The sequence below is a fragment of the Notolepis coatsorum genome (genome assembly GCF_963971535.1).
Source record: "Notolepis coatsorum genome assembly, chromosome: 8".
Taxonomy (NCBI): Eukaryota; Metazoa; Chordata; class Actinopteri; order Aulopiformes; family Paralepididae; genus Notolepis; species Notolepis coatsorum.
The window spans coordinates 128,988,686-129,007,817 of NC_140172.1; the positions used below are offsets into that span (position 1 = coordinate 128,988,686).

The window sequence follows — 19,132 nt, forward strand, 5'->3', positions numbered from 1 at the left end:
CACTCATGCACAGTGCACACACACACACACACACACAGAGACACACACATATATATACCGTTACTTCCTGTCATTGGCATATGTTTTTTTTTTTTACTAACATCTTAGTGCCTCATTAGCCTAGGGATTAAGGATACATGAAGTATTAACTACACCATAATAATATTGAGGTTTTGATCCATAGAAAAGGTCTGTGCTAGACAATTTCAGTTAGATTGGATTTATTGTCCTTTAATTTGGCACTCATGACATTAGTTGCTTGCCGTTTAATCAACATTGAAAGACCCCCCACTTCCTCCCAGACACCCATTCCAAGAGCTTGTTTTCTCTCTCTCTCTCTCTCTCTCTCTCTCTCTCTCTCTCTCTCTCTCTCTCTCTCTCTCTCTCTGTGTATGTGTCTCTCTGTGTGTGTGTGTGTGTATCTCTCTCTCTGTGTCTCTCCCTCTCTCTGTGTGTCTCTCTCTGTGTCTCTCTCTCTCTTTCTCTCTCTGTGTGTCTGTCTGTCTGGACTGGGCTCTCTCTCTCCCCTCAGGGTCAGCTGTGCTGGACTGGGCACTCTCTCTCCCCTCAGGGTCAGCTGTGCTGGACTGGGCGCTCTCTCTTTCCTCAGTCAACTGCATAAGAAGAACATCAGCAATCAATAATAATGGCTTGAATTCATACAGCGTTTTTCAGCCTTTTGAAAACACCCAAAGTAGTAGTAGTAGTAGTAGTGTAGTAGTAGTAGTAGTAGTAGTAGTAGTAGTAGTAGTAGTAGTAGTAGTAGTAGTAGTAGTAGTAGTAGTAGTAGTAGTAGTTTATTCAGTCATCATCTCACACAATACAATATACACCATCATTTAACAATATTTGATTTTACAGTGACTGAGAAGGTACAGACTGAAGCAATGCTTATATAGCCTATGCCTGTCCTATATTCTTAACAAAAATTTAAAAAATTAAGACTCCAAAACAGTATTCTAAAAGAAAATAGCAAAAAAAAAACAGTATTATTCACCCTTGTAGTTTTCAAAAATAGCTTTACAAACCATTTTCTTAAAAACCAAAAGCGAATTACTCATTCTTAACTGTATATCAGCATTGTTCCACAAAGCGCTTCACAGAAACCATCAAGCATTCACACTCACACAGTCATACGCTACTGGTGGTCGTGAGCAGCATCAGCAAACACAGCTTCCCTGTGGCAGACTGACGGAATCATGTCTGCTATTCAGCGCCAACCACCATCAACAACCTTCATAAATACATTCAACATTAATGGAATAGGCTAACTACCAACTTAGCTGTAGCAGTTAGCTGTTATATGCAATCACATTTGTTTAACTACGGGGTAGTAGTTGACCTAGTTGTTAGCTTAAGCTAGTTAGCTGTGGTTATCTACAAACATGTAGATGAGACTAATCGAGAACATGGCTAACTGTTGGGAATTCTAAGGTACATCTTATTTAAGCATGTAAAATGGCAACTAATCAATTCAATCAATTAGATTACCAATATTATATCAACATGAAAATTTGAAAGGGAACATAATAGTATTTTATTTGAGTATTTACTATTATAATATTAGTAGCCAATTAATTTGCAGCCCGTCCTAGGTTCTGATTGGCTCTCTAGGTTAGCACTTTAGCTTCTGATGCTGTGGTGGGCACTAGTCCTAACATTGCTAACTAAACTTTTAGTCAGAGAAAAAACGTCACGAGTCACGACTATTTACGTCCACGTGCTGTAAGGAATCAGGAATACGGAAAGCACATTGTCTTGTAATAGAATGACTGAAATCACTGCAAGAACTAGTATAGGCTAGCTAGCCCTCATTAACCGGCACACACCAACAGTAGAATATGCACTAGGCTACTGCACGCACCTGTCATGTTACTGTTGGTTCCTTCCACTTGAACTTCATCATCATTAGCAGCAGCAGCTACTCTAACGCCAGCCCTTCCTCTACTAAACATGTCTGTAATTTTAGAACATTGTTCTGCGTCTTTCACTAGCAATTCTAGCTTTTTCAGCTCCACCCTTTCTTTTTTTGCATTCTCCATTTCTGCGCTTCTAGGCCTACTCGCGGTTGGGAGGAAACGTGAATATCATTCACTGATGTCTCATGTCTCATTCAAGACTGGCTAACAAAAGCATGTCTTTCACTTAACACCAAGAAAACAGTGTGTATGATGTTCACAAAGTCACCAGTAGAGGTCACTCACTCTAATGTGTTTCTGGGAGAGGCGGAGCTGGACATTGTACATTAATTCAAGTATCTTGGGGTCACATTGGACTCTACATTGACCTTCAAAAAGTAATGTGAAGAAAGTGACAAACACAGTCAAGTTTAACATCGAAAACTTCAGGCAGATCAGGCCCTGCCTGCCAGTTAATGCTGCAAGGATGTTTCTGCATTCAATGATTTTATCACACATCGAGTACTGTTTTATCAACTGGTCTCTTTCATATGTCACTACTCTTACACCAATAGAATTACTCTACAAAAAAGCCATAAAAGTATTTGATAGGAAACCAATTTCATTTCATCACTGTAATGTTTTAAAAAAACATAACATGCTAAGTTTCGAGAATTTCCAAGTTTTCAAATATACTTGCTTCATGTACAAGGTTCTGCATGGACTTGCCCCTCCCCCATTGAATGAGTTCATCCAACAGAAAGCAGACACTGGCATTACCACCAGGGCCATCAGTAGAGGGGACTGTAAGGTGCCTTTTCGGTATACTACCATTGCAAAAACTGTGTTCTCTGTTAAAAGTGGTAACTACTGGAATAGCCTACCAGTTGTGATTAGAGAGTGCCCTACATACTCCATGTTCAAGACCCATCTTAAACTGCATCTTAAGGCAAACCAGAACTGTGATCATTTTTAATCTGATTTAGTTTATGCAACTTGTTTATTGTTTTATTGCCGGCCCACACACTGGCCCACACACCGGCCCACATAATGGCCCACACACCGGCCCACATACGGCCCACACACTGGCCCACACACTACACCGGCCCACACACTACACCGGCCCACACACTGGCCCACACACTGGCCCACACACCGGCCCACACACTGGCCCACACACCGGCGCACACACCGGCCCACATACTGGCCCACACACTGGCCCACACACCGGCACACACACTGGCCCACATTAGTGGCCCACACACCGACTCACACACCGGCCCACACACCGGCCCACAGACTGGCCCACACACCGGCCCACACACCAGCCCACATACTGGCCCACACACCGGCACACACACTGGCCCACATTAGTGGCCCACACACCGACTCACACACTGGCCCACACACCGGCCCACACACTGGCCCACATTAGTGGCCCACACACCGACTCGCACACTGGCCCACACACTGGCCCACACACTGGCCCACACACCGGCCCACATTAGTGGCCCACACACTGGCCCACACACTGGCCCAAAAAAAAAAGTAAAAAAAAAAAAAAGTAAAAAAAAAAGTATAAAAAATAATTTTTTTTTTTTTTTTTTTTTTTTTTTTTTTGGACCAGCCCACTTTGGTTCCGGCCCATCGGGATTCGTCCCGAACGTCCCGATGGCCAGTCCGCCACTGTCTAGAGGTGTGTGTGATATCACTGTAGAATCTACATCCTAGATATCTGGTATTCATCTAGAGGTGTGTGTGGTATCACTGTAGAATCTACAACCTATATATCTGGTATCCATCTAGAGAGGTGTGTGTGGTATCACTGTATAATCTACATCCTATATATATCTGGCATCCATCTAGAGATTAGATTAGATGTTCTTTATTGTCCACAAGGGAAATAAATTGTGCTCCCATCAGTAGCTACATGTAGACAAACAAGACAATGATTAAATTAAAATAAGTCAATAACACCACTTTTGGATCCGTAACACTTAGTCAAACAAACAATCACACAAAACAAAAGCATGCTACACTCTGACCATCATGGTTCACCAACAGAGCAGCGCCCCCCAACAGACTACTATAGTATCACTGTAGACTAAATCCTAGATAGCTGGTATACATCTAGAGATGTGTGGTATCACTGTAGATTCACTGTAGATATCTGGTATCCATCTAGAGTTCAAGTTTGTTTATTATATCACCATAAAATACACATACTTTACGGTGAAATGCTTGGTTCTCTATGAGCCCCTGAGAGTGTGCTTCATACAGTAAAAAAGTAAGCAAGAAAGTAAGTAAAAAGTAAGTAAAGAGGAATATACAATATACATATATACAATATACAGTACAATATACAATCTAAAGTAGTACAAATTAGTAAACAGTGAGGCACAATGCAGAAAATGAGGTACAAAACTTTGAGGTAATGTGCAATTGCAAACGGGGGTATGAATGTAGTGCAAATCTCTTTAATAATAGATAAATATAATGTAGTGTTAAAGTGAGTGTTATGGTGAGTGTTTGTTTAAAAGTGAGTGTGTGCGTGTGGATGTGTGTGCAATGAGTGTAGATGATGGGTTGTAGTCATTGAGCATCCTGATGGCCTGGGGATAGAAGCTAACTTTATTTTATCTCATTTAAATGATAGATAATACTTTTATCGTCATAGTATTGTCAGTTCCTGCTACCTGTGACATTGATCGATACAGATCATCAATATTTTATCCCAGAATCAGGCTGGTAACCGATGCTGGTACGCGTACTTGGTACACCTCTCTACCTATTAAAGAATCTAACATACTTTTCAAAAATGTTCAGCTGATATTTTTTGTTTGTTTGTTTGTTTGTTTTTGCGATTGACGTCTCCTCTGTGTGTATGATGTCTTGCAGGTCATTAGTGTGCCTGATGGGGATTTCTTCTTTGACTTTGTGAGGCATCTGACTGACTGGATCAAAAAAGCCAGACATGTAAAAGACGGTAAGGAGGAGTAATAACTACAGTAGGTTCCAGTTTGTGAAGCTGAGGCTTGAGACTCTCTTGGCTTTATAGTAAATCTGTCCATTAACTGGATCTGCGCCAAAAACGAGTAAAACTATTGCCCGCCATGCGTTCAGCGCCAGAAACAAGTTAACTCATTTTTGGGATCGTTATTTAGTTTATTCGCTATATCTATTCATAATTCATAGCTGCAGCCTCTGGTATACCCTTCAGACCCTGTCTGAGCTGGCAGACGGTCAACACCGCCCTCTACTGCCATGCAGAGCTATTGCATCCCATTTGAAATGGGCTGGTGTGTTTTAGGAGCCGATCTGAGCTGGGCAGGTGGGGTTTAAATACTCCGGCGAGCCAGGGGCTTACAACGACCAATGTGAATATTAACCCCGCCCGCCCGTCCGTGTGTAACGCTTTGTAATGTCGGGGACATGATCGCTGTGGATAACTGGAATGGCGATCAGATAATTGGATTCTTTTTTTTGCATTACATCAGAGACAAGATAAGAACACTATAGAAACCTTGCGTTGATCTGATATTTATTTCTACCACGATCAAAGCTATCTGTGTGTAGGTCTATGTGCTTATTACCATTTCATGTATGCACAATGAGATATAATAATGATAATCTAGCGTTGATTTCAGGATGATTAGATAATCAGCCGAAAAATTACAACGTGATGACTGGATTACAGTAAAATGCCTTTTTCTCATCTTTTTCCTGGAATTACTCAAAAGCACCCAAACCATACTCTATTCAAAACGGTATAAAACGGAAATGTACGGATGAAAAAACAGTCTGTTTTGGGCATGTTGACTGGAAGCAACTCACTGACAGTCGACGGCATTATTAGACCCATAGATATAATATAAGATATATTTTAAGCACTCGCAAATGTCGCAGTCTAAAACTATATCCATTGAATAAAGACCTGGCGATGAAGGGGGATCAGCGCCCCCTGCTGCTGGCGGTCAATTTGTTAAGCAAGTGGCAGAAGAAGTACCCAAATCCTTTACATGAGTAAAAGTAGAAATACCCTAAGAGAATAGTACTCCGGAGTCTGGAGTACCTAAAGATGCAGTAACTAAGAGGTAAGATAATTTAGTGGTTGAGTTTACATGGTCCTCATTGCCGGACTGTGTCAAATGAGAACTGAACTGTGTGTGTGTTGTGTGTGTTGTGTATGTGTGTCATTTTGTGGTGGAACCGGAGAGGTTAATCTTGCGCGTGGTCAAATCTACATGGTGGTTGATACGAATTTACAGTTAAAGCGTTGCCAATCAAATACAAATTCAGGTTCAGGAGTTTAGTAGAGGACCCCCCAATTCTGTGAGCTTGCTTCTTAAGCTTTCTGGGAAAAGGCGGGTGGGGGTTGTGGGGAGGGGTGAACAGGTGAAACAAGGAAGGGGGTGTGAGGGGAGAGGAAGGGGGGGGGGGGGTGAACAGAGGCATCAGAGGAAAACCTCCACAATTGACATGGTCCTCATTTCAAATAATCAAAATCTTAGTTGGTTTGTACTTTAAGTAAAGTACAAACATTAAAATGGTTATTTCTGTACAGTTCTTTGGTCATTTTCCACCCCTGTCATTAAGAATGAATGTAAAGCATGTGTTTCTACCTCCTGCTTCCTGTACCTCCAGGTGTAGTGCCTTCGCTAACATACCAGGTCTTCTTCATGAAGAAGCTGTGGACCAACACCGTGCCAGGGAAAGACTCCATGGCTGACTCCATCTTCCACTACTACCAAGTGAGTGACTCCAGTACATATCTGTCAAATAAAAAATTGGGATACTATTTGTGGGGTTGGGATACTGTATATAACATGAGCACAGGCCACTACTCTATTCTCTCTCTCTCTCCATGCAGGAACTGCCTAAGTATCTCTGTGGTTACTACTACTCTATTCTCTCTCTCCATGCAGGAGCTGCCTAAGTATCTCCTTGGTTACTACTACTCTATTCTCTCTCTGTACAAGAACTGTCTAAGTATCTCTGTGGTTACTACTACTCTATTCTCTCTCTGTACAGGAACTGTCTAAGTATCTCTGTGGTTACTACTACTCTATTCTCTCTCTGTACAGGAGCTGTCTAAGTATCTCCGTGGTTACCACTACTCTATTCTCTCTCTGTACAGGAGCTGTCTAAGTATCTCTGTGGCTACTACTCTATTCTCTCTGTACAGTAACTGCCTAAGTATCTCCGTGGTTACTACTACTCTATTCTCTCTCTGTACAGGAACTGTCTAAGTATCTCCGTGGTTACTACTACTCTATTCTCTCTCTGTACAGGAGCTGCCTAAGTATCTCCGTGGTTACTACTACTCTATTCTCTCTCTGTACATGAGCTGCCTAAGTATCTCTGTGGTTACTACTACTCTATTCTCTCTCTCCATGCAGGAGCTGCCTAAGTATCTCCGTGGTTACTACTACTCTATTCTCTCTCTGTACAGGAGCTGCCTAAGTATCTCCGTGGTTACCACAAGTGTTCCCGCGAGGAGGTGTTCCAGCTGGCAGCTTTGATCTACAGGGTGAAGTATGAGGAGGATAAAACCCACTTCCACAACATTCCCAAGATCCTGAAGGAGCTGATCCCTCAGGACCAGATCCGACATCTCTCTCCCGATGACTGGAAGAGGGTGTGTTGGAAAGTTGGAAACTCCTATAATAATTATTTCTGGTGTGGTCAAACGTGTGTTGGTCGATTAGCTTCTAATGATGAATGTAATACTTTTAAAGCAACATCAAACAGGGAACTATTCATTACTATATATATTCCTTCGAAGCACAGGCAGACACAAATGTTTTTCTTGCTACTGGTTTATTTGAAGGCTTCTGTTTATCCAAATTCACTGTGAAAACTAAATTAAAAACATGTTAGCTTAACATAAAACTATAGCATGCACAGCATGCAGAATAACATTTTACCAAAGTAAAATACAGACAAAGAGAACAAGCACCTTGTTGGCTGCATGCTGCAAAAAAAGGGAATCATTTTCAGTCTTCAGAGGTTTCCTTATAACCGTCACATCAATTAAAGTATTGACCAGCACCTTTCACCATGTTGCTTGAGTCTTAATCATGCAAGAGCAGCCCAACGGGACTTATACATAACTTTGAGCTGAGACTTCAAAATGTACTCCAAAAAGTACTATTACTTAGTAGTAAATTAAATAATGTATAAAAAGAAAACTGCAACTTGTCAATTATGACATTGGGCTTAGAGAAAGTAAACTAATTATACAATATAATATGCATATCACGGTCTGGGTAAATGGTCTTTCCAGGACATTTCCAGGATGTTTACCTTGTTTATTTGTCTTCCTACAGTCCATAGTGGTATTCTTCAACAAGCAGTCAGGGAAGACCAGAGAGGAGGCCAAGCTCTCCTTCCTGAAAGCCATTAACAAGTGGCTCACCTTCGGCTCTGCCTTCTTCGAAGTCAAGGTAAAGCGTCCATCCATTGATATACTTGTGACATTAATGTATCAATAATAAAGTTGTAATAAACATACAATAAATACAACTTTCTTTTTTCTTAAATCTCCACAGCAAACCACCGATCCAAATTACCCAGAAACGCTTGTGATAGCAATTAATAAACATGGAGTCAGCCTGATTGACCCCAAGTCTAAGGTGGGTCTGCGTTTCTGCACGTTTTGAGCTTTCGCGGTTATGCATAATGTATCAGGCATGAAACAGAGCGATAACATTGCACAGTTAAAAAATAGATACAAAAAGGCACTGATGGATAGATACCAGATTGTTTGTAACCTTTATTTTAACTCGAAGGACATTGAGGTTTCCCTCATTTACAATGACGACGAGTTTACACACACATGAGCAACACAATGAAAATATAAAAAGAATAGAAGAAACTAAAAACAATTGCAATTTGACAAACAGAGATTTAACACCAGATGTTTAAAAGCAAAGATAGATAGTTGCTCTCAGGGAATGTTTTGATTTTTTCAAAACAAAAAAATAATGGTTGTCTTGTTGTTTTTTAACCTTATTTTATTCATTATTATTTCTTCTCTCTTTTAGGTAAGTAAGATAGTTTTATTTGAAAATGGTCATGTTATTGTAAGAAAGGAACAGGGGCAGGACTAGATGAGCTGTGCTTCCTCCTGCCCCTTCTACAACTCATCCCTGTTTGTTTTCCTATGGATGAAGACAGACGCATTTGTTTATGTTTACATTTTGTCTTCACTGCGATATATATGTTTGTTGTGTGTTCAAGATGAACTCCTTTATTTCCCCCCAGGACATCCTGACGACCCACCCCTTCACCAAGATCTCCAACTGGAGCAGCGGCTACTCCTACTTCCACATCACCATCGGCAACCTGGTGCGCGGCAGCAAGCTGCTGTGTGAAACCTCTCTGGTGAGACCTCATTTCTAGTCTTTCATCGTCAATTTCCAGAGGTGCTAAGTTTTGCTCTGTGGGAATTTGCAATTACTCCTTATTTGTGTGCTTATGTCCACATCTATCCTGTTCTGTCTGATTAGACTTATTTTTATTAGTTTTTATCTGAACTTATACATTGTATGTTGTATGTTTTGCAAGTCGGACCGCCGGTAGACTAGTCGCTGCTCTTTGCGTCAACTAATGGGGATCCAAATAAACTAAACTAAACTAAACATAAGAGCAAAATGGCCGCCATGTGAATAAGATATTATGGTCTATTTAGTGAATTTCGCATGTATTTAACTCTATTCATGGTCATGTCTCTCCAACATGGCACACAATCCCACAGCTAGTTGGCCACGGTTGTCATTTAATGACGGTAGATGTAATGCGCTAGTTGATTAGGATCACTCTTTGCCGACGAAGACGGAATGGAATTTGGAATTTGAGGCTACTTATGGAATAGCTTTGAGAATCAACAGTTAATTTAAATCCTAACGAATGGCTTTCAGTTGAATTTCATTCAAAACAAAAACAGATGTCTGTTGAAATGTCTTTTGGACCCTCAGGGCTACAAGATGGATGACCTCCTCACCTCGTACATCAGCCAGATGCTAACGACCATGACCAAACAGCGCAGTTCCCGTGGCAACAGCAAGTGATGTCTGATAGCTGGAAACTCATCGATCTCCCTTGGTTTGTGATGTGCAGCCCGCCCCTGGAGGACCTTCCAAATCAATCACACATTCATTATCAGACAGACGGCTTACACAACCCTCACTCGTGTGCACACGCAACCATACACACAAACAGTGACACGCATACATAAAGGCACTTTAGCAATCTGTGTTGATTATCTGATGGGTAGAGAGACTGTGTGTGTGTGTGTGTGTGTGTGTGTGTGTGTGTGTGTGTGTGTGTGTGTGTGTGTGTGTGTCTGAGTGAAAGTAAGCTGTTGACACAGGAATTATGAGGAACTGATCATCTTCATTATCTTGAATGAAGTTACGAGACACTCATTGTTAGTCCAGTTACATGAAAACAAAATCCCATTCTGATTGACGTGTCGACCATGACAATGACACAGCGAATGCCAAGTTTCTCACTTACTGTGTTAATATTGGTCCTGTCTTAAAATTCACCTATTGCCTTTGAATTGAACTAATCCCAATGTACACCATGGCAACTGGAATGACTTTAAGCACTTAAATACTTAAGTACTGACTGTATCAGAGCGAAAGGAACATAATCATTTCACTCTCTGTGCTGTAAAAACTGTGCTGTGATGTGACAAATAAAATATTCTGATTCTGATCTGTAAATAATGGGTTTTACAGGTCAATAGGTTACAAAACACTGTAGGTTACAGTATGGGCCAGGCTCAAATGCATTGTTCTGTATCATACTTTCTGTGAGGCTTCCTGCTTGGTGTTATAACTGTAACTCTTTGTGTACTCATTAGATGTAAATAGTAAAGTATTTCTGTATCATTCCGTATTCATTACAATCGTTTTCACATGTTAGATTCGCATTTTTTTTTGTAAATGTTGCACCAGCAAACCGAATATCCATGCATAGCAGTGTTGAGGGTGTCGGTTAGTTTCTTTGCCAGATAGTTTGTCTTGATTTACACAGGAATAGAATATGTGATTTGTAACAAATGTGGCATAAATGTGATCTTGTCATAGCTGTCGAGGTGACATTGTGTTTCCCAAACCAGCGCCTTTGTGTTTACGTTTAAGAGGCGTTTCATTTCTTAGAACATTTTCACCTTTTCAATCATACACATACCTCCATATGACATCATGAACTGTACAGCGATCAAATTCGTAGCCAGTACCTGTTGAAAATCATTTCAAGAAGAAATTTGCCTGTTTGCATTTATTGATAACACTAGTATGGTGGAAATGATATAAATGGCAGTGGTCTCCGTGGATTCCTAGGGCAGCTAATCTCAGGTTTGACAACATCATACATCACATTCACCTCCTGAAAAGTGGAAATGTTCTACCACATTGAAATACGTGATCATTTTTACTTTTGTAAAAGAAATTCTGTTGAGTGCATTTGTCTGAGATGCTGAATTTATATCTTTGCTGGTCATAATCTTTAATAATAAATATCATAGACCCTAACTATTGATATACATATATATATAAACACATCTGAAAAACAAATGCCTTTTAAATACATACAAATTATTGAACGTTTCATTAAATCTGTCCCACCAAAGAGTTTTTAAAAAGGTTAATCTAGCCAGTGAATGTAGAATATCGGCATACATAGTGTGAATATTTTATTTGGTTGAATCTAATCTTAGCTACATCACATCTACTGATCTATAATCTTAGCTACTTCACATCTACTGTTGATCTATAATCTTAGCTACTTCACATCTACTGTTGATCTATAATCTTAGCTACATCACATCTACTGTTGATCTATAATTTTAGCTACTTCACATCTACTGTTGATCTATAATCTTAGCTACATCACATCTACTGTTGATCTATAATCTTAGCTACATCACATCTACTGTTGATCTATAATCTTAGCTACATCACATCTACTGTTGATCTATAATCTTAGCTACATCACATCTACTGTTGATCATGTTTATGGTTTAGGGAGAATCGGTTTCCTAAATGACGCTGTGTCACATAATCCAAGGTAGCAAAAACGAATGAATGAATAAATTAAACGTGAGTTCAAATCAAGATCTTTGGGAGGTGGCACTTTGCGATTTTTACCTTGTCAACAGCAACGGGTGTGTATACAATGTAAATAATAACAATATATAAACAACCGTATGTATTCACGTGCTGGTGATTATTAAAAGTGCTGGTGTGACTTCAGCCAAATGACACCTGAAGGGGGTTGAATGCATAACCTCCACTTCCTTACTCTGCTGCTGCTTCTCGCCGCCTGTACGCCAACTCTCTGAGGGCAGTTTAATCTTCTCTTACTTCAAAAACACACCATATTTGTAGGATATGATTCAACTCACAATCTGTGACTAACTGATCCCACACTGAGGCTATGGTATCTGTCTGTATATATTTAATATTATTATAAACGATAGCCGGATGTTTTCACAGACATCCAACCTTAATAATCACCAGAGAAAGGAGACACTTGGATGTTTGAAAATATTTTTTATTCCGATATGTCATGTCGTAGTTTACAATCCCGAGAGGTAATTGTCTGAGAATCTTTTAAATGGCTTCACGACAAACGGATCAGCTTGAATCACAATCTTGTAAATGTCATACATCGAGAGAGAGAGAGAGAGAGAGAGAGAGAGAGAGAGAGAGAGAGAGAGAGAGAGAGAGAGAGAGAGAGAGAGAGAGAGAAAAAGTTCTGATTCAGTGGTTTTATACGTGATGATTCTTTGGCAAAACATCCAATAAATTTGAGATTTCTCACCCATTTAATCGTTGTCGATCTTCTTTTGTATTCGATCTGTGTCACAACGCTAAGGCTTCATGTTGAGCTGCTCATTCAGTCACATACACAGCCGTTACCAATAAAGGACCCTCAGCTTCCAGAGCTGCTGTTGACATTCTCACACACGCACACTGATTTGTCCACAAAATATATTTTTTTAATTATTATTATTTCAAGAAGTCAACCTTACCAGAAGGTTTTCTATTTGGATTGAAAGGATCTAACAATTTGCCAACGTGTTAATGATTTACCTCAGTTAGACCACATGGGACACAATAGTCTTGTTTTCTCTTACTGCTGAGTACTGTACAGGTAATTACAATCATAAAACATATAGAAGGAACCAAATGGAAATATCGTTCACAGCTCGTATTGTCATCACTACACCAACTCGGGTACAGTATACATGTACAGGAAGGAAATGTACAGGAGTTTAGGTCATATATATATATATATTATAGGCTAAGATACTAACACTGCAATGAGGGTGAATGTAAATGGAAGTCGGACAGAATGAGTAATGTAAACTTATACATCTCATCATATACAGCCCAGCCCAGTCACCCAATAATATATCAATTACATTTGTAATGGTGGAACTCTTACACTTTATACAGTACTACGACTATGCTTGCACCTCATGGTACCAAAGCACCTCAAAGGCGCTAAAAACAAAATTACAAACATCTCAAAACAAACTGGTCAGACTACTGCTTGACCTTACTCCTAGAACCCACCTCACCCCTGCCCACTTCGACAACCTAGGATGGCTTAGAGTAGACGACAGAGTACAACAACTTGCAATGGGCCTGGTCTACAAGATACACTACACGACCAAGGTACCCATGTACATGTCAAAATACTTCCCAAAGGTCAGTGAATACCACGATCACAACACCAGAGGGAGCTCCACAAATCATGTCAAACCCAGATTCGGCTCAAATAAGGGACTAAACACGTTTCGCAATTATGCCACATCAATGTGGAACGCCCTACCCAAAGCTGTAAAGGAATGTGGATCACTACCCACTTTCAAAACCTCTCTCAAGGGACACCTACGGGAGACTGCAATTCAACACTGGCCCCTGTAAATATCCTAACCCAATCATTCCAACCCCCTCCAATGTACAGTCATTTACCTAGTATGGTTTTGTCAATAGTTCAATGTACAATTGTGTTTGTTTGTACAGTGTCTCCTCCCCCCCCCCCTCAATGTACAGTGTTACTTGTTTATACAGTGTGCCCCCCGCCCCCCCCCCCCCCCCAACCACCTCCAATGTAAATTACCCAGTATGGTTGTCAATATCCCAATGTACCCAACCCCCCCCACCCAACCTCCAATGTACAGTTTCTACGTCAAATGTATATACTCCCTTTTCTTGACTCCTTCTGTATCACAAACAGTACTGTATTTGCAAATCTGATATGTCATATGATCCAGTTTGAAACGCCCATCGATTATCCTGCTAACGGGCCAACGTCGATATGAAGCTATGATCCGTCAACGGAGTGGTGTATATTGCACATTCTAAATAGTAATATCTTACTTTTACCCTCCGGGTAAAATAACTTGTGAAGTGGCAGTAAGTTCCTGAGCAGGTTAGAATGCGGGAAGGAATAAATAATATCGTTTATGAATATTTATGAAAATGGTACTGAACACTGATCAGTGATCACTGATCAGCAACATCAAGATGTATTTTTACATCTTACCTAAACAAGAAATTGTTTGTGAATGTGAAAAGAAAAAGAAAAAGACCTTGCCCCAAATTAACAACAAGGACACACAGTGTCCTACCCGTACATGCTAAGTAGCATTGTCGCATGACTTGAACTGCTTTTACACAAAGTGCCATGCCTGTGAGCCGCCACTAGGGGCAGAGTGGCTCACCTTGAGTGAATGACTGAACGTGTGAGAGACAGAGAGAGTGAATAGAGATACTACTAACTAACCATTATTTAAGTAATCGATTCATCCAACGATCAATTTATCGATTAACCTGTGCATATGTGCATCTAAACGATACATTTTCATTAAAAAAATTATTATAGAGAATTGATCATTTACATTTAAGTTTACTTGCTTTTCAATTATTCCTACAAATGCACTGAAATCGAGCTAAATCATGCATTTTAACAGGGTATTTTTAAAGCATTTTTTTAACAATCTTAGTGCTTATGAATAAAATTATAAATTTTCTTTTGTATTTCCTTCAGCGTAGATGGAACATTTAACTGCCACCGATGACATTTTTTCAAAGCATCAATGCATTAATTTGTAATCGATCTATTCCATTCCGTCGATTAATCGTAGCACCCCTAGAATGACTGAATGGCTGAATGTGAGTGACAGAGAGAGTGAGTCAGTGACATTGCTGATCTATGAGGTGCTTTGCATCCAAAGACAAAGTACCTCTCTTGCGGACTTGTTATTCACAATTTGTAAGTCGCTTTGGATAAAAGCTTCAGCTAAATTACTAAATGTAAATGTAAACAAAGCAATGATAAAGGAAATGCTTCACGGATGATGTGTAATGGAGGCGTAATGAAGTGAATGTGAATAACAAGGACATTGTCCTTTAAGTACACTGAGAATTACATGGACCTGTGATACCAGGGCCATTAAAAATATAGGCTACACAAAGGTAACAAGGCTGTCATTCAGGGGAATTGCATTTTAATTATTTAGTCAGCACTTTTGGTTTACTTGAATTGGCTTGGTTTCTATTTACATTATTCAAACACGAGAGGGGAAAGGAAATCCCCAGAACAATTCACCACAGTTTGGGAACCGCTGCAATAGACTATGTAGGGTTTGAACCAATCAGTAATACCCACTGAGTCACGTGACTGAGCTGCCCCCTACCTGCTCTGAGCTGCGGCGCTAAAAAAGTACTACGGTTTCAAACAAAAATGGCTGGATGTCATTTTGCCAAATCAGCATGGCTGTGAGTCTTTCACCGTTTACACATCTAGCTTTGGGCCTTTGGCATGGATTGATTAGATCGCTAGCATGGCTAAGAAATTCAAATATATTGTAGTCTGCCCCATTGTTCTGACCAGGATTACGTTCCTTTTTGCCAACTTGATGCGCGCGCACACTGAGTCTGACGTGGACGAGAAACCCGTCTATACCCCCTCTGTACGGTTCTGTTACAATGAGACATTAACGATAGGTTATGTAGATAACCTAGTTATATTAGTATTGGCTGAGCGTCCCGCTCTGAGCCTTATGAGATATCCCTATCTACTACGATCAAATTCGTAGCCAGTACCTGTTGAAAATCATTTCAAGAAGAAATTTGCCTGTTTGCATTTATTGATAACACTAGTATGGTGGAAATGATATAAATGGCAGTGGTCTCCGTGGATTCCTAGGGCAGCTAATCTCAGGTTTGACAACATCATACATCACATTCACCTCCTGAAAAGTGGAAATGTTCTACCACATTGAAATACGTGATCATTTTTACTTTTGTAAAAGAAATTCTGTTGAGTGCATTTGTCTGAGATGCTGAATTTATATCTTTGCTGGTCATAATCTTTAATAATAAATATCATAGACCCTAACTATTGATATACATATATATATAAACACATCTGAAAAACAAATGCCTTTTAAATACATACAAATTATTGAACGTTTCATTAAATCTGTCCCACCAAAGAGTTTTTAAAAAGGTTAATCTAGCCAGTGAATGTAGAATATCGGCATACATAGTGTGAATATTTTATTTGGTTGAATCTAATTGTTATGGTTTGTAACCGACCCCAATCGCACAACACAAGACAGGTATGATGGTTTGCCAAGAAACAGATATTTATTGAGAGACAGGGAAAAAGGGGCACTGTCCCTTTAAGGGAGAACACAAATACAGGAATATAACAAGAGGGGAAAAACTAGGTGCCTTTAAGAGGCGGGCAGGAAAAGGGAACACAAAGGGAAGGTTAATGAACGCTAGGGGAAACATTAAAGGAACGCTAGGGGAAGGTTAAAGGAACAGAGGAACAAGAGACTAGGAGAAGTCGGGACAAGGAGAGCTAGGGAACAGGAGAACTGGGGACTAGGAGAACTAGGGACAAGGAACTAGGTGGAACTAGAAGGGGAGAACTTGGGACCAAGAACTAGGTGGAACTAGAAAGGGGAGAACTAGGGACAGAGGGGACTGAGGCCCGCGGAGGCGGGCTGGGGAACAGGGAGGAACAGGGGACAGAGACCCGCGGAGGCGGGCTGGGGACAGGGAGGAACTGGGGACTGGTGGGAAAACATCTGGGCCGCTCTGCAGAACAGAGGAGAGGGTTAATATTCAAAAGGGAACAAACAGAGCAGATGCAGAACAGTCCAAATAAACAAGGTAACAAAGTAATAATATCTTCGTGTGACAAACACACAGGGGGAGATGTAATGTCCAAAAATACTATCTAAGTGAGAACAAAAACAGAGTGGGAGATGAAATGTCCAAACTAATAACTAAGTGAGAACTAAAGGAGGCAATACGCTGGGTGAGTGACATCACAATCAAAACTCACCCAGGCGTATGCGTAATGGTACAGGAACAGCAGCGAGACGGGGGCAAGAGGCATTACGCTGGATGAGTGACATCACAATCAAAACTCACCCAGGCGTATGCGTAATGGTACAGGGACAGCAGCGGGACGGGGGCAAGAGGCATTACGCTGGATGAGTGACATCACAATCAAAACTCACCCAGGCGTATGCGTAATGGTACAGGAAACAGCAGCGGGAACGGGGGCAAGAGGCATTACGCTGGGTGAGTGACATCACAATCAAAACTCACCCAGGCGTATGCGTAATGGTACAGGGACAGCAGCGGGGCGAGGGCATCGCCACCGGGTGGCTGGCTGTCCGAGCCGAGGAACAGAGTGCTGGAACAGTGGCGGTGGCGAGGGTGTCGTCCACCGGGTAGCCGACTGTCGGAGCCGAGGAACAGAGTGCTGGAACAGTGGCGGTGGCGAGGGTGTCGTCCACCGGGTAGCCGCTGTCGGAGCCGAGGAACAGAGTGCTGGAACAGTGGCGGTGGCGAGGGTGTCGTCCACCGGGTAGCCGCTGTCGGAGCCGAGGAACAGGGTGCTGGAACAGCGGCGGTGGCGAGGGTGTCGTCCATCGGGTAGCCGCTGTCGGAGCCGAGGAACAGGGTGCTGGAACAGCGGCGGTGGCGAGGGTGTCGTCCACCGGGTAGCCGCTGTCGGAGCCGAGGAACAGGGTGCTGGAACAGCGGCGGTGGCGAGGGTGTCGTCCACCGGGTAGCCGCAGTCGGAGCCGAGGAACAGGGTGCTGGAACAGCGGCGGTGGCGAGGGTGTCGTCCACCGGGTAGCCGCTGTCGGAGCCGAGGAACAGGGTGCTGGAACAGCGGCGGTGGCGAGGGTGTCGTCCACCGGGTAGCCGCTGTCGGAGCCGAGGAACAAAGTGGCGCGCCACACCTTGGTGTGCACGTCGGAACCGAGAGACGCATCGGGGTGCGTCTGCGAGGAGGAGTGTGCCAAGCACAAGGATCTTTGGAAGATGCGCGTTGCGCGCTGGAGACTGGAGAGCGTGCCAAGCCCTTGAAGATGCGCGTTGCGCGCTGGAGACTGGAGAGCGTGCCAAGCCCTTGAAGATGCGCGTTGCGCGCTGGAGACTGGAGAGCGTGCCAAGCCCTTGAAGATGCGCGTTGCGCGCTGGTGACTGGAGAGCGTGCCAAGCCCTTGCAGATGCGCGTTGCGCGCTGGTGACTGGAGAGCGTGCCAAGCCCGAGGGTCCGGAAGATGCGCGTTGGTCTAGATGTGCGTCAGGACGAACAGCTGCACTGGGGTCTGCAGTGGAACGCTGGGGTGCCTCCCGTGGAAGTTACAGGGAGCGCAGAACAGTCTCCTCCACAGGCTACGGCGACAGCAGACGAAGGCTGGAGCAAAACATCTCAAGGCTGGAGAAATCCATATACAGCATTGGTAGACCAGAGGATCTCCCGAAAGAGTCTAGATGTTAGAGAATATGACTCAGCATGAATACAACACGACCCCACGCCGAAACGAGGGGAAGAGCCCTGGTATTTAAAGCCCACAGGGGAACTAATTAGCCTGCCACCACAGGTGCGAGAGGTAATTGATAATAGTCCAGGTGTGGCCACTGAGAGTAAACGAGAGTAAAGAACGAGAGGGTGGGGGCTAGAGAGAGTGAGTGAGAAAGGGAATTTCTAACAGTAGGCTTAAAGAAAACAGAGAAAGTTGGTGAGCAGCGGACAAAACCTCACAGTACCCCCCCCTCAACGGGAGCCACCTGGCGACCCAAAACAAATACAGACAGAGTGGCAGGGGGCAAAACAAGACAAAAACAAAAGGTACTGGCCAAGCCAGCAGGGGAAGCCACCACAAGAGT

The 19,132-nt window shown here is 42.2% G+C and overlaps 1 protein-coding gene across 1 annotated transcript in view; it reads left to right on the forward strand.

Moving 5' to 3' along the window:
• The window catches only part of myo7ab (myosin VIIAb), a gene marked incomplete at both ends in the record, with an annotated part of 96,631 nt that extends 86,661 nt beyond the window's left edge, over positions 1–9,970 (forward strand). Inside the window, 7 exons of the mRNA XM_084320296.1 lie at positions 4,797–4,884; positions 6,543–6,649; positions 7,351–7,536; positions 8,228–8,344; positions 8,450–8,533; positions 9,165–9,284; positions 9,878–9,970. Coding sequence (XP_084176422.1) covers positions 4,797–4,884; positions 6,543–6,649; positions 7,351–7,536; positions 8,228–8,344; positions 8,450–8,533; positions 9,165–9,284; positions 9,878–9,970 — 795 coding nt within the window. The remainder of the gene's footprint in view (positions 1–4,796; positions 4,885–6,542; positions 6,650–7,350; positions 7,537–8,227; positions 8,345–8,449; positions 8,534–9,164; positions 9,285–9,877) is intronic.
• Positions 9,971–19,132: the final 9,162 nt, after the last annotated feature.